The following is a 15,304-nucleotide window of genomic DNA, read 5'->3' as shown; positions in this document are numbered from 1 at the left end:
ACTTGGAGATAAACTGTAGTAAATCACATTTTATGGTCTATGGTAAACCTCTAAGCAAGGTGGGTGCGCTACAATTAAAGGAACAGGTAATTGGAAAGGTGCATGATTTTCCCTATCTTGAAGTGACTTTTGATGACAAGGGCACCTGGAAACCCTGTATTGCCAAAAGAGGGAGGCTCTTTAACTCCACTGTAGGTGCCACGTTTGAATTTGCTGTTAGGGTAGGTAACAAACCTATAAAGCCCCTGCTTGAGGTATACAGTTGCAAATGTCTTCCAATTTTTTGTATGGGGCACACTCTGGGTACTGCATGGAAAATAGGGCTCCTGCGACTGAGGAAAACTGTTTTTGTAGAAGGGGTGGGACAAAAGACTTCTGGGTTTTGTTTGCATGTTTAGCTGGATTTTATAGAAGACACCATTAAATTAGCTCCCATTTTATTGTGGATTTCAATTTGGACAAATAAATGTGCGTCCCTTAACAGGGAAATCTTGTGGGATTGTCTGTGATGCGATCACACTAAGGAAATTCCCTGGTTGGCTTATATAAGAAAGGTAACTAATGCATTGGGACGTTTAGACATCTTTGATGCACCAGAGGTTCTATCCAGCGCAGACAAAAGGTGGGTAAAGGAGAATTTCCTAAAAATGGCAATGGCCAAAAGGGAGGAGGTGGAGTTACGGAAGAAATCAGTGAGGGATTTTATTATGATAAAGATGGGTGTGGGCCCAGAGACCTACCTCTTGGAGGTTAAAAATGAATGGGAAAGGACCCTCATTACGTGATTTCGTTTGTGAGTGATTAGAACTAATCTGTGTTTCCCGTTAGGGCAGTTTGAACAGAACACCATAAAATTGTGTCTGTGTGATGGTGTTTCCGCTCAGACCATAATGCATTTTACTAAGTTTTGTGAGCTATATGCACCTTTTAGCAAACAATATTCAGTCCCCCTTTTGAGGGATAGGGGTTTTGTGCAATACCGGCCAGCTTTTATGTGGTTATGTATGACTTCTGATGCGTTGATGTGGCTAGGGATTGGTTCCTTCTCAAAGGGAGTTATAACTTGGCGGAACTGTGTACATTTTCAATCATAGTTTAGTGTTTTCATAAATTTTTATCTTACTATGGAACTATCAATTTGAACAATGTAATCTTAAAAGTAATTTTCTTTTAATTGATTTTAAATGTAATTGGGGGCTATAAGGTTCAAGAGATTGTGATGTGTTGTGTATTTATATATTTTTATGGTTGAAAATGTTTAAACCGAATAAAGTGATTTTGAGTTACTTACTGAGAATACAGCCCAAAATATTACAGTTCCAGTAGTGTCACAGCCACCCCAGTGGGGACTCAAATGGAGTCTACGCCTAATGTGGTGACACCTGCACATATTGTGAATCAAAGACAAACAATGCCCATGTGTTCTTCACTATCAGCTTCCCAGAATAATGCTCCAAATCAGTCTAATCAGACCTGTGGTACAGTATTAACTGGTCAAGGTGAAGGACTTATGTGTCAGAGGCCCCAATTTCAAAACATGAATGTTCCTACTGGAGCAGTACAAATGCAGATTCTCCAGCAACAGATAAAAATTCCCCAACAGCAAATTCAGGGCCCCCACCAAATGAAGATTCCACAAGCTCCGATGGCACAACGGCAGGTAATGGTTCCTCAGCAGAACGTGAACCATATGACAAGTAATAACACAAACCAGTTAATCACACAATATCCACTTATAGTTTTTAGTGATGATGAAATGAGTGAAGAGTGTCAGAGTTTGAGCTCAAAGGAAGAATAATGTGTGTTGGCTGCCTCACTGGGGGCAGATCAGCGTGGTCCATGTGTGAATGACACTGTTATGGGTCATGGTGTTTCATTCCTGGTTGACACTGGAGCAACCCGTTCCACTGTCAGAACTGTAGAAGTCCCTAATGTGCCTCTCTCTGGAAGGACAGTTCAGGTAGTAGGAGTACCAAATCAGCAGCACCAGACAAACCCTATTACAGAATTAATACCTGTGAAAATATGAACCTTTGAGGACCTACATCAAGTTCTGTGAGTCTGTTAGGAAGAGACTTACTGTGCAAATTAAAATGTTCCATCACTTGTACACATGAGGAAATAGCCATGCAGCCAAACAGTGATGATGAGGAAACCTCCAGCCAAATTGATGAAATGTACCCTCTCATTTAATTGTTTGCTGCAATGGCAGTCAGAGACCTACCTGCTGAGTTACAAGTCACTGTAATGTTAAGAGTTTGGGATCCCTCTGAAAAAGACATTGGACTCATCAGAGGTGTTGAGCCTAAGTGACCAAAAATCCAAATGCAGTCTTTTCTAAGACGTCCCAGTATAATATGTCTCCGGATGTAATCGAAGGGATTACCCCGATAATTGCAGACTTTGTTGAGCAGGGAGTTCTAAAAGCAGTGATTAGAAGTTCTTGTAATTTCCCTATTCTGGGTTTGCAGAAGCCCAGTGGAAAATACTGCTTAGTCCAAGGTTTGAGAAAGGTGAACAAAATTGTGGTGTCATGCTGTCCCGTGGTGCCAAATCCAGCAGTGATTTTGTTTCAGATTCCATGTGAAGCAGAATGGTTTTCTGTCATTGATCTGTCCCAAACATTTTTCTCAGTGCCTCTGCATGAAGATAGCCAATTTCAAATTTGACAACCGCGTATGTTCGTGGTGCCGCACTCCACAGGGATTCTCAGAATCACCGTCTATTTTCAAAGATATTTTGAAAAACAATTTGGAATCATTAAAAAATGTGTTTGTCTGCCCTGGTCCAGTACATTGATGACCTAATGGTTGCATCAAACACAAGTGAATCCTGTAGACAAGATGCCGTAGCCCTAGTAAATCATTTAGGAGAGAACGGACATAGTTTCCCCAACTAAATTACAGTGTTGCCAAAAGACGGTAAAATACTTGGGTCACCTGATTGAGAAAGGTGCAAAAATAGTCTCTCAGAAGAGAGTTGCTGCCATTATGCAAATGAATCCCCTAGTCACACACAGAAATGCCAGAATGTTTTTGGGCATGGTGAGCTACTGCCGCCAGTAGATACCAAATTTTTCAGTAATTTCCAAGCCCCTGCAGAAATGAACACACAAATACATTACTGACCCGGTCCCTTTTTGATCAGATGTGCTTGAAAGCTTTCACTGAGTTGAGAGAGTTTGTGCAGAGCCCCGAGTCTGAAAATGCCTGACTACACAAAGATTTTTGCACTGTTTTGTAATGAACGTGATGGTTGTGCCCTTTGTGTTTTACCACAGTTGTACTGAGGAATAAACAGACCTGTGGCATATTTTTCCACCACATTGGATCTGGTTGTCGTAGCTTTACCCGGCTGCTTAAAAAATGTGGCGGTCACTGGTGTGAGCCAATGTGAAGGCATTGTTATGGGACATCCTTTAACTGTCTATGTTCCTCATTCGGTTGAAGTCTTTTTGACCTGAACCAAAATTCAGTACCTAACTAATGCCCGTCTGACTCGTTATGAATTACTAATTCTTGGTTCTTAAAACGTGACTATTAAAAGATGTTCCACGTTGAATCCTGCCACCCTGTTACCTGTCAATGTTGATGATCCCAGTGATGTAAATGAAGTGGAATGTGACTGCCTTAATGTCACTGAACTATGCACCAAACCCAGTCCTGATATTCAGGATACTCCTTTAGAGGAGAAATGACCACGTTGTGTTTGTTGATGGCTTCTGCTTAAGAGGCATTGAAGGAACCCTGAGAGCTGGATATGCAGTTCGCACCATCTCAAGAGTAATTGAAGCACCCTGGCTTCAAGGAGTCATTTCTGCCCAAGTAGCCGAATTGGTTGCTCTTACAAGTGTCAGTCTTTACTGATAGACAATACCGATTTGGTGTTGTGCATGACTTCGGGCAGCTATGGTCCCAGTGAGGTTTTATGACCTCTTCTGGATCACCTATTTGAAATGGTAAAATAATACAGTTTTTTAAATGTATTACAATAACCTGAGAAAGTTGCAGTTGTAAAATGTGCAGCTCACCAAAAGTCAAATGATTATATCTTGTTGGGCGATGCCTATGCTGACTCAAATGCCAGATATTGTGCATTCCATTGCGTCACCTTCAATGAAGAATGGGGTGGTGGAAGTGGCACTGATGAGACAAATCAAAGCAATCTGATGTCAGTGGTTGACACCTGGGAAGAGTTTAAAAGGTTGCAGGAAGAGGCACCAGAGAAAGAACGCAGAGGTTGGAGTAGAGCAGGCTGTGTGCAGAGAGAGAGAGAGAGAGAAAGGAAGATGGAGTTTGGATTTCAAACAAGAAACAAGCAGTGTTGCACATTGTTTACTGACACCAATGGCTAGATATGACCATGGTCTGGATTTTCTCGGCAGAGATGCAATGATTAGTACATTTAAACAATCTTGGTTCAACCCCAGATTCAGATTGATTGTCGAAGCAATGTGCTGCAGGTTTGTAACTTGTCAGGAAATGAACGTGGGAAAACACAATGTGGTAAATTTGAGCCACATAGGCAGATCAGGGGGTCCATTTAACAGAATGCAACTTGTAATGCCTGCTTGCAATGGTTTGAAGTATGTATTGGTGATTGCGTGTTTTCACACTGGTTTGAGGCATAACCAACACGCAGAAATGACAGTCTTACTGTGGCCTAGCTGCTGCTTATATTTCACTTTGGCTTCCCGACTCCTTTACAATTGTATAGAGGATCACACCCTAACAGAGAGATCATAAAGTTGTTGTGTGCAGCACTGAATATTGAGCAAAGATTGCATTGCAGTTACAGACTTGAGGCATCTTGATTGGTGTAACAAATGAACGCTACACTGAAAGTTCATTTGGTAAAGGTTTGTGCCTCTACAACATTGAAATGGCCTGATGAGTTGCCACTTGTTCTGATCAGCATGCGTAGCACCCTTCAGGACTGTTGCCTCATGATATACTGATGGCTTGTGCAATGAGATTGCCAGTAGTACCTGCAAATGCATGTGTGAGCATAACACATGACTTGGTGTTGGATTATTGAAAAGGACTGGCTGATGTGGTTCGCTCTTTGTCTCATCAGGTTGAAGCTGCAACAGTTCAGCTGGCCTGAGAACAGTGTCACAGCCTGAAGGCTGGAGACTGGGTCATCGTCAAGAAGCTTGACAGGAAGTTGTGCCTTGAGCCACAGTGGAAGGCCCCTATCAGATCCATTTGTTAATTACGACAGCTGTGAAGTGTGCTGGTCTTCCAAACTAGATCCACGCTAGCTACACACGCAAAGTTCCATGTCCTCTCAAAGATACAGAGTCTGTTACCCTGGGATCACAGGCCAAAGGTGAATGGGTACAAATCAGCCAAGCTGTGATGATAGGACAAGTGGCTGAAGCAATGACTGTACAAACTGGTAAAGGTTCAAGTGTTTCAAAAGCAAATGAGAATGCAGGAGAGTCAAGTCAAAGCCTGATGACCCCTGCCAATGCAGCAGACATTGAGCATCCAGTTACAACCGAAAGGAGAGCTGTAAGAGGAGATCAATGACCCACACCTGTACCTGCACCCGTTCCTGACGTGCTCCCAACCATAACAGAAGCAGCTGAAGGACCAGATCAAAATGAAGATGAAATCAGTGCTGGAAAGAGGACAAACAGAAAAAGAGTGCCAAACCACAAGTACGCAACGCCTGAATGGACTTACCTTGCTGCAAATGAATGGGAGAACGAGTTTATGGCCATTAGTTTTGACCGTGAGAATTCAGCTAAACATTCTGGAACTTGAAATCGCATTTGAACTGAGTTTTGAAATAACCTTGCCAATTGACCAAGAGAGAGATAACACACTCTAGGTGTAATCATAAGCAATTATCAGACTGTGATTTATTAAAGACAAACTTTTTTGAACTGTTTTTTAAAAGGTGCTAATTGGAACTTGAAAAACATTATAAAAAAACAAACCAAGAACTGTTGTAAATAGGTGCAAATAGACTTTGAGAAGCTGATTTAAATTTTTGATTTTATCTGCTTTTGCTTTTTTACTTCAATTTTCTTTTCTCTCTGATTCTACAGAAGACATGAACCCGGAACAGGGAAAACATAGCCAGTGTAAACATGTGTGCATTGGTTTCGCAATAGTATGTGAGATTTTGAGTATTTTATTGATTGCAGGAATGAGTGTTTCAGTGAAAGAATGCTCCACTTAGATGACTCAAAGGGATACTTGTCTTCCATTGTTTATAATAGCTTGCAGTATGAGTCTGTGGATACAATGAATGCACATGACTAATGTGTGCACCCAAATTCCTTAATCAGTGCAGGAAGGGATTACATTCCACAGTTTACCACTGATTTATGGCATTAGTTGCAGTTTATTATTAACACGCCTGTACAATCAGGAATATATCTAATATTTTTATTCAGACTTTGACTTGGTTTTCTCTTTTGTGCCATTACCCAGCATCTGAGCAGTATTGCGAAGGCAAAAAACATAGACATAGTAGGAGGAGTCTTTGAACGTAACTAACTTTTGGCACTGCATACGCACACAAAAACACTTTAACCTGCATCCTCACACAAGTGGAGAATGAGTTCATTAATCAAGCTGATGACTGGAGAAAAACAATCAAAGAAAATGTTGAAAAGTTGATAGCTTCAAATGATTACAAGAAGGATTTTGCACACAAAACACCTGACACACAAGGACACTTAGCTTTAGATTGGCAACGTGTATGAAAGCTTTGTAGATACAGGCTGCAATCAAAGTTCACAATATGTTTGTAGGAACTAGTGAATACAGACATGTATTTTTTGTTTAAGAGTGTTTTGGATTTTATGTTAAATGGACAAGACCCCGCAGTGCCTTTTGTGTATTATATTTATGGCAAGAAAGCATATTACAGATTGCCGAACGGATGGTATGGCACTTGCTACTTAGGGGTGGTTTTTCTGAAGATTTACCAAGTAGACAATTTTGAGAATCCAGTATTGAAACAAATTCTAAAACGAGGCCAAAAAGGGGAGCAAGTGGGAGTGATCCTAAATGACATAAAGAACAGAACATTTTGAACCATATTGGATAAGATGTCAACAGATTTTGCAGGTGCAGTGCTCCTAATGGTCACTGAAATTGTTGCAATGAGATGAATGATTTTATCAAATCACCTTGCGTAAGACATCCTTTTAGCAAAAGAAGGTGGAGTCTGTCGAGTTTTCAAGGCGCAACATTGTTGCACTTACATATCTGACAACAGTAAGGAGATACACTCCTAGTTTAACAAGTCTGAAAAATGACTTAAGTGACTTGGAACAGACACATGTCTGTGAGACAATAGGTGAAGGAATTTTAAAAGGAGGATCTTGGTTTGGTGATTTAGGGAAAGGTTTTTTGAGAATGATCCTGAGAACTCTACTGAATGTGACAGATTGGATAATTTGTGCACTTGGATTTTACAGAGCATATAATTTCTGGAAGAAACAAAGAGCAAAGAATAAACTGTGGAAGGAATAGATTAGATTGGAGAATACGAGAAACAGATACTACAAAAACCTGAAGAGAATTGAGAATTAGAGTAGACTTAGACCTACACTCTACCAAACTACAAGGCTTTGAGTTGTCTCATTGTGAATGAGTGTCCTTTTGTGATGGCATAAATTGCCGTCAGAGGAGAGATAGAGATTACATTTTTCTGTTAGTGGCATACATTTCAGTTTATGATAACATATTATTGACATTTAAAAGCAGATGGAATGCAAAAATTTGCACATTTGAATTATGGCGAACATTGTGCCCTCATCTCGTTTGTGCATCGCGTTTTTCCAAGGCAGATGTGTGTTTATATTTTAGTGAACTACTGACACAAATTCTTATTAAAACTATTATTCTTAGAGATATAGTAAACATGAAAAACCTATTAGTAGTAAATAAACATGAATTAATCATACTTATGTTAATTTATATGAATTTATTAGCGTAGAGTTGTGTGCGCAGAAAAATAAATGCACATCTGTTATTTCTAAAGTTATGCATTAACAATGATTGCAGTTGAATGATTTTATTTAGCATATGTGTTAATAAATGGTCTCCATTAGAATAAACGATTATTCATTATGATTATGTATTTAGTTTTTATTGACCAGACTAGGCCTGAAATTTCATTCTTGCAGTGGTGGAGAAGAAATGCTATCTCATCTTGTTACCTTTGACCTGAATTATTTCCTAGGTTGCTTATGTGTACGAGAATGTCCTCCCGTATTAAGGCATCGAGTAAGGTCTTACTGTCCTTGAAACGTAGCAGAGTTTGTTCCAGCTACTAGACTAATGCAAGCATTCATAATTCACATGAGAACTGTTAAAATCATCCTGTGACCCATGGGAAGAAACTGCAATGTTTAAAATGTTGAGTAATTTGTTAGTTTTCAGCAGAACTATGGTAATCATCGGAGGTGACTTTTCACCTTCTTTGAGAAAATCCTGAATAGTTGCATACCTGATGGGCGTCTATAATTTCTATTGGATATTGATCATCTTGCATCCAATGGGCCCACTTTGCGGTCCAATCAGCGAAAAAGGACAATTCTAGATAGGTAGAGACTTTTGAAACTTTAAGTTACCATCTTCAGTCAGTCCTCTCTTGCATCTTGTGCTGTAAATTATGCTCCTTGCTCATCTCTTGAATGCTGTTAGGATACCCTAGTCACCTTCTTCTATTTGCCCCATTGCATATGCTGTTCAGCATTAATATGCCCAACATACTCTGAACTTCTACTCTGCCATATGTGCAGATTGTGTTCTGCACTCCCTCAGATGCTGCTGTTTAATGATGCTGTGAAGCTATTGGCGCTCTGGTTCGATGAATCCTTAATGTCTGCTGCCCCATAGTGAGCGATATATTGGTGATCTGCAATGCTATGTTCTTGTTTTCTTTTACAGCTTAGAAAACTTACACCAGTATATTTTTATAGCTGGTCTCCTAGTCAGATGATTTTCCAAATTATTTTTGTCTTCTGCTTTTTACCACGTCAGCCCTTCTCCTCACATGCCAGTCCAGACCTATGATAGAAGTAGAGATGACCCAGTCCAGCAATTGATTGTGGATATATAAATGTACTAATGTCACCAACTACCAACTTGAAGTCGGTCTCAGTTGCTCAAATCATTGTGTTATTAGTCTCTGTTATCCTGTTGGAGTGTCTGATAGTTTGAATGTTTAGTGGGATGAATTTCTTCAGGCGTTTCGGACAGCCTATGATTTTCATTTATGTCTACAACTTAGCTTTGTGTACCATTTACATTATATTGGCATTGTGGTTGTAATAAAACTTTGACCCTTAAATCAGTTTGGAGTTTTGTTTCCATGGCCAAATTCATCACAGTGTCTCAAATTGTCTAATTTTTCATGCATAGGTTACAGTTATTAATTTGTTGAATGTTTCTGATTACCACACTGCTTGCTGAGTCCAAAGATCCCATCAACTGCCAAGTCAAATGGGGTAAGTAGTTGTACCCCACCACCCACGGGATTTCCGAATCCTAAATTGGGGGGGAGGAAATCACGTTCGCAACAGCACCACAGATGAGCAGACTGATTAACACTGAATAGGGAGAAACACTCAAACTCCCATTTGAGCATCAACATCCAAGCCTCTAATCTAGAGTTCACTCTTTGGTGTCTGCTAATTCAGAAGCTGTTCATTGCGTCATTTTCCTTGATCCTCTGGTAAGGTATCATTTTTATATGAAGACTATGCAGCATGACACAGAGACTTGCCTGTCTGAAAAGAGGTGCATAAAGATCTTGTATATATTTTAGGCCACATCTTAGACTAATCATAAAAAAACTAGGAAAAAAAGGCAGAGAAATGTAATTTGATTTACCGTGATTTGACTGTAAAACGTATGCTGTCTCCGTGAGTTATCACATTATGGTACATAAAGAAAGGGGTAGCTATAAACAAGTGATCATCATATGAGTTTAAAGACAGCTGCCCTTCATAAATGTGACAGATGGTAGAGGATGTTACATTAAAACACAAAATAATGTATTTCTGTGAAACGTGTAATATGGCAGATGGAAGAACAATGTAAGAAAAGTTAATATTGTTAAATAAAGTGTTTGATAACATTTATGATCAAGAATACCAGCACATAATCTCTAATGTGTTATTAAATGGTATTTATTTATTGTGCCCTTCTGGTGATTGCTCAGAATACATTGCCTCTTGAAGAGCGTTCTGAGAATAAACTAATCAGTTGTTAGAAGCATGTTAACTTTTATCGTTTCAGTTTTGAGTAATAGATTCCCAGTATCCTATATTTAATACCACCAAAGATCTGTGCGTCCAAATGCATCTACTTTGTAACCATTTCCTTCTTTTTTCCACCCAACCTTTTCTCTTGTTCTACATTTAGGCCTTGGAATGGATCCATGATAATGGAGAGTTCTATTTGTCCACTCATACCTCAACTGGGTCAAGTACTCAACACACACAAGAACTTCTTAAAGAACATGAGGAGTTTCAGATCACAGCCAAGGTAGATGTAACGTAACAACCTTACAATGATTGTAATCTGTAAGCTAATTCAACCTCTTGTATGTACTTAGCCAAGCTTAAGCTAGTGCCTACTGATGTGCATTTCAGTGACTTAAAAATGAAGTATTACATATTTAACCTGTATTTTGTAGAATATCATGCTGTTCGTTATGCAGTCCAGTGTTATTTTTCAGATCAAATACATTTTGAAAAAAGAAAATCAGCCCTATTTACGTACATCACCTAGAGAACATTCTTTTGAGTAGTTACAGGTCAAGGCAAGTTGATTCCACATCCTAAATTATATCACAGCACAGCGAATGATAAAAGTTGTGATCGGATGCAGGTCCTGTGAAACAACTTTGCTTGTTGATTCTTGTTATACTGCTGTTGAGAGAATGGGTGACTCTCCTTACCAGCTTTGCTCTCAGTACCACCTTAGGTTGACAGAACAGCTAGGATAAATATTTTTGACTTTAAGCAGAATATGAGGACTTCGCAGCATGTTGGGAGTTTATAACTAAAGTGGTTAGGCTGGAAAGAAAACAATTTGAAGGCTGCCCTAAAGGCTTTAGATGTGTAATGTGAAGGTGATAACATATGCCAGAATTAGGCATTTAACTGACCAAATCCTTTGTTACTTTATATGTATTTTTAATGCTCAAATCTAGTTTAGGAACAAAAAAAATACTACTGTACATAATGTACAATCTAGCAATCTCATCAGTTTGAGAGTTTTGATAATGCTAGAGGTAGGAGTAAATGCTTCTAAAGGCTGGCCTCATGTCAAGAGACCTGAGGGGATTCACATCAATGAAGAGTTAGCTTTATTTCCTTTATTTCTTTCTGGTGTGGTCTGAGCTCCTTCCGTTATGTAGGTGGGTTTTAGGTGGTTATCCTTTAAATTATTCATGCTAGGCTATTAATAACTTTAAGGCAGTCCAGCAGGTTTTGAAAGTAATGCCAAGTTGGGGGAGCAGACGTGCAACCCTATCAAGGTAAGCATAATATGGTTGTGTTTTTTTTCAGTTCATTGTTTGTTATAGTACTTTGGGTGCCCTCCATTTCTGCCACTGTAGTGCCATTATGCTGATAGCAGGGTGTCCTTTCAGGGAATATACATTCATTATCATCGGCACAGAATTGTCACACCCCACATATTTTTCACTTTTCCTTAGAAAAGACAAATGTTATACTTAAAATATATTTTAGTAGTCAGTTTCAAGACTGTTAAAGGTACATTACATTTATTTTCTGTAAAATAACAGCCAATGTATAAGTAAAGTCACTTATTAACCCAGTAGATTAAAAAAGCTTTTTCTGATAAAATATTTTTGGTATAGGAGGCCAAGATTGCTATTTAGCAAGTGCCGGACTCACAGACACACACAGAGTGCTATTCTCCCTATTTTCTTATTTAAAGAAGAATGGGTGCCTCAAGCCCAGCCTGGACCTTCAGCAGCTGATACACAACAGATTCAAGAAGCTCAGATTTTTGCTGCTCTCGATCCAGGATACTGTATTGTTTCCTGAGACTTGAAGGACGCATATTGTGATATACCTGTCCTGCAGTTTGAGCGACGCTACCTGCAGTTCACAGTGAGGGTCAGAAAGCTTCCAGTTTGCTGGTCTGCTTTCTGGCCAACCACAACCGCTTGGGTGTTCACAAGAGTGATGACAGTGGTTGCAGCTCATCTTCTCATGTTAGGGGTGCATGTGTTTCCCTATTGTATGAGCAGCTTCTCAAGATGGCTTGTTATCATCAGTTGCAGACTACCTCCAGGCGGCTGCCCTCTTGATATCCTTGGGGTTTTCCATCAGCACGCCACATGAGTCCTACGAAGAAGATTCTCTCTATAGTGGATTTCTTAGACATGATGGCATTCAACGCCTTTCCACTGCTGCATGTCAGGACATTCAGAATATGATTCCCATGTTTCAGTCTCAGACCGGACTCATGATGAGGATTCTTCTGAGGCTTCTTGGTTTCTTATCCTAGTGCATTTTTCTCCTCCCATGTAGCTGATGGCACAATCGGCCAGCTCAAGTTTAGTAGGCCAATCTTTAGCGCAGCATGTCTAAATTAATCATGCTTTCAGAGGAGATGGCCCAAGACTTGCCAAGATGGCAGACTGACTTGTGGCTGGCGGTTCTCTCTTCCCCACCTAGTGCTAATAGTGATAACTGCATTGTCTCCGGGTTGGGTTAGCTACCTAGGAGATGTAGAGATGAGAGGTGTTAGGTCTACTGTGGAGCACCAGCTCCATATTTATTTTCTGAGCTTCTTGTCACCTGGTTTGCCCTGAAAGCCTTCCTACAGACCAGCAAAGGCATCAGACTTTATAAAATATAAGAGTAACCCATTATGTCATTGCAAAGCTGAGCAATTAAACTATGAGGAAACAGTGACAATCAGTGTTAAATGTAGAGAAAATAATAGCCTAGCCTCACTATATATGCAGATTTTGTTTATTTATTGAAACAAAACTTCAAGAATAATCATGTAATACATAGGTAAACTGTGTAAACGTCCTAGTAATCACACCAAAAAGAAGAAACCTCCTGACCAAGAGTAAAAGTGTGTATATGCAGAAGACACTCAATTAAGTCATGTACATCAGAAAGTAAATGTGAATATTGCAATTTATCAGCCCTGCCTAACAGTGGATATAGTGAGACTAAGGTGCTCATTCTGAGTTTGCCGTTCTCAAGACCGCCAGACTCGGGGTGGCCATCAGACCACCGCTCTAGTGGCAGTCCGATCCGCCACATTCTGACAGGGGCTGAAACGCTGCAGTAATACCGCCGACACCGCCAGGCTGGAGTCAGCCTCCAGCCTGGCGGTCCCGGCGGTTGTAATCCACCAGGGCAGCGTTGGCCGACGAATTACCAGTTCCATTCCGCCAGCCTTGGCATGGCAGTTTACACCGCTGTGGAGGAGCTGGCGGAATGAGGGTGCGGAGGGCCCCCATGCAGAGCCCTGTCGCGCATTTCACTGCCCGAAATGTGCGATGGGTGCTGCTGCACCTGCTGCACCACCACATTGGCTCTGGCTTGATTCTGAGCCGGCATCAATGTTAAGGCCTCTTCACCGCAGGGCTGGCGGGCGGAAACACTGTTTCTGCCCGCCGGCCCTGCTGTGAAGAGGCCTCAACATTGACACTGGTGGTGTCCTGAAGGCACCAGTGGTCAGGTGGTGGGTTGAGTGTGCCCGCCAAACTCGAAATGCATTAGTATGTTACAGCGCCAATAAATGGCGTAGTCTGATGTGGATAAGAGTTGTCTGCAGCACTTAGCATTATTGTCTCAGGATCAAAGGGTAGTGGATGTCATCAGTTTCAAAGGGTGGAAAAATGAGACCTGTGTGGGAAAATTGCTCCCTGTTACAGTTACCCCCCACATTTTGCCTGATATTTATGCTGACTTGACTGACAGATGTGCTGGAACCCGGCTAACCATGCCCCAGCACCAGTGTTCTTTCACTAAAAATGTACTATTGTTTCCACAATTGGCACACCTCTGGCACACAGATAAGTCCCTTGTAAAAGGTACCAGTGGTACCAAGGTCCCTAGGGGTTGCAGCATGTGTTGTGCCACCCTAAGGGACCCCTCACCTAGCACATGCACACTGCCATTGCAGATTGTGTGTGTTGTTGGGGAGAAAAAGGCAAAGTCGAAATGGCATCCCCCTCCGGATGCCATGCACACAAAATACTGCCTGTGGCATAGGTAAGTCACCCCTCTAGCAGGCCGTACAGCCCTAAGGCAGGGTGCACTACACCACAGGTGAGGGCATAGCTGCATGAGCAATATGCCCCTACAGTGTCTTTAAGTCCATTCTTATACATTGTAAGTACAGTGTGGCCATATTAAGTATATGGTCTGGGAGTTAGTCAAAATGAACTCCACAGTTCCATAATGGCTACACTGAACACTGGGAAGTTTGATATCAAACTTCTCAGAATAATAAACCCACACTGATGCCAGTGCTGGATTTATTAAAAAATGCACACAGAGGGCATCTTAGAGATGCCCCCTGTATTTTACCTAATCCTTCAGTGCAGGACTGACTGGTCTGTGCCAGACTGCCACTGAGACAAGTTTCTGACCCCATGGGGTAAGAGCCTTTGTGCTCTCTGAGGCTAGAAACAAAGCATGAACTGGGTGGAGGTGCTTCACACCTCCCCCCGGCAGGAGCTGTAACAGAGTGAGACTCAAAGGCTCAGGCTTCGTGTTACAATGCCCCAGGGCACTCCACCTAGTGGAGATGCCCGCCCCCTGGACACAGCCCACACTTTTGCCAGCAAGTCCAGAGGAGATAATGAGAAAAACAAGGAGGAGTGTTACCCTCCAGTCAGGACAGCCCCAAAGGTGTCCTGAGCTGCGGTGACCCCTGCCTTAGGAAATCCTCCATCTTGTTTTGGAGGATTCCCCCCAATAGGAATAGGGATGGGCCCCCCTCCCCACTGGGAGGAGGCACAAAGAGGGTGTAGCCACCCTCAAGGACAGTAGCCATCGGCTACTGCCCCCAGACCTAAACACACACCCACATTGAGTATTTAGGGGCGACCGTGAACGCAGGAAATCAGATTCCTGCAAGCTACAAGAAGAAGAAGGACTGTTGACCAGAAAACCCTGCAGAGACGACTGAGACACCAATTGGCTTGGCCCCAGCCCTACCGGTCTGTCCCCAGACAACCTGCACAGCAACTTATCCAGTGAGACCAGCGACCTCTGAAGATTCAGATGACTGACCTGCACCTAAAGGACCAAGAACCTCCTGAG

General features: G+C 41.5%; 1 protein-coding gene across 7 annotated transcripts in view; it reads left to right on the top strand.

Moving 5' to 3' along the window:
- TRIO (trio Rho guanine nucleotide exchange factor) overlaps positions 1–15,304 on the top strand; it is a 3,522,386-nt gene that overhangs the window by 1,405,448 nt on the left and 2,101,634 nt on the right. For all 7 annotated transcript variants that reach the window (XR_011200906.1, XM_069219639.1, XM_069219640.1 and 4 more), the window contains exon 21: positions 10,398–10,520. Coding sequence is in view for 6 of the 7 variants with exons in the window: in XM_069219639.1 (XP_069075740.1) it covers positions 10,398–10,520 (123 nt within the window). In the remaining variant the exon portion in view is untranslated. The remainder of the gene's footprint in view (positions 1–10,397; positions 10,521–15,304) is intronic.

The sequence above is a fragment of the Pleurodeles waltl genome, chromosome 2_2 (genome assembly GCF_031143425.1).
Source record: "Pleurodeles waltl isolate 20211129_DDA chromosome 2_2, aPleWal1.hap1.20221129, whole genome shotgun sequence".
NCBI lineage: Eukaryota > Metazoa > Chordata > Amphibia > Caudata > Salamandridae > Pleurodeles > Pleurodeles waltl.
This window is presented reverse-complemented; position numbering and strand designations above follow the sequence as displayed.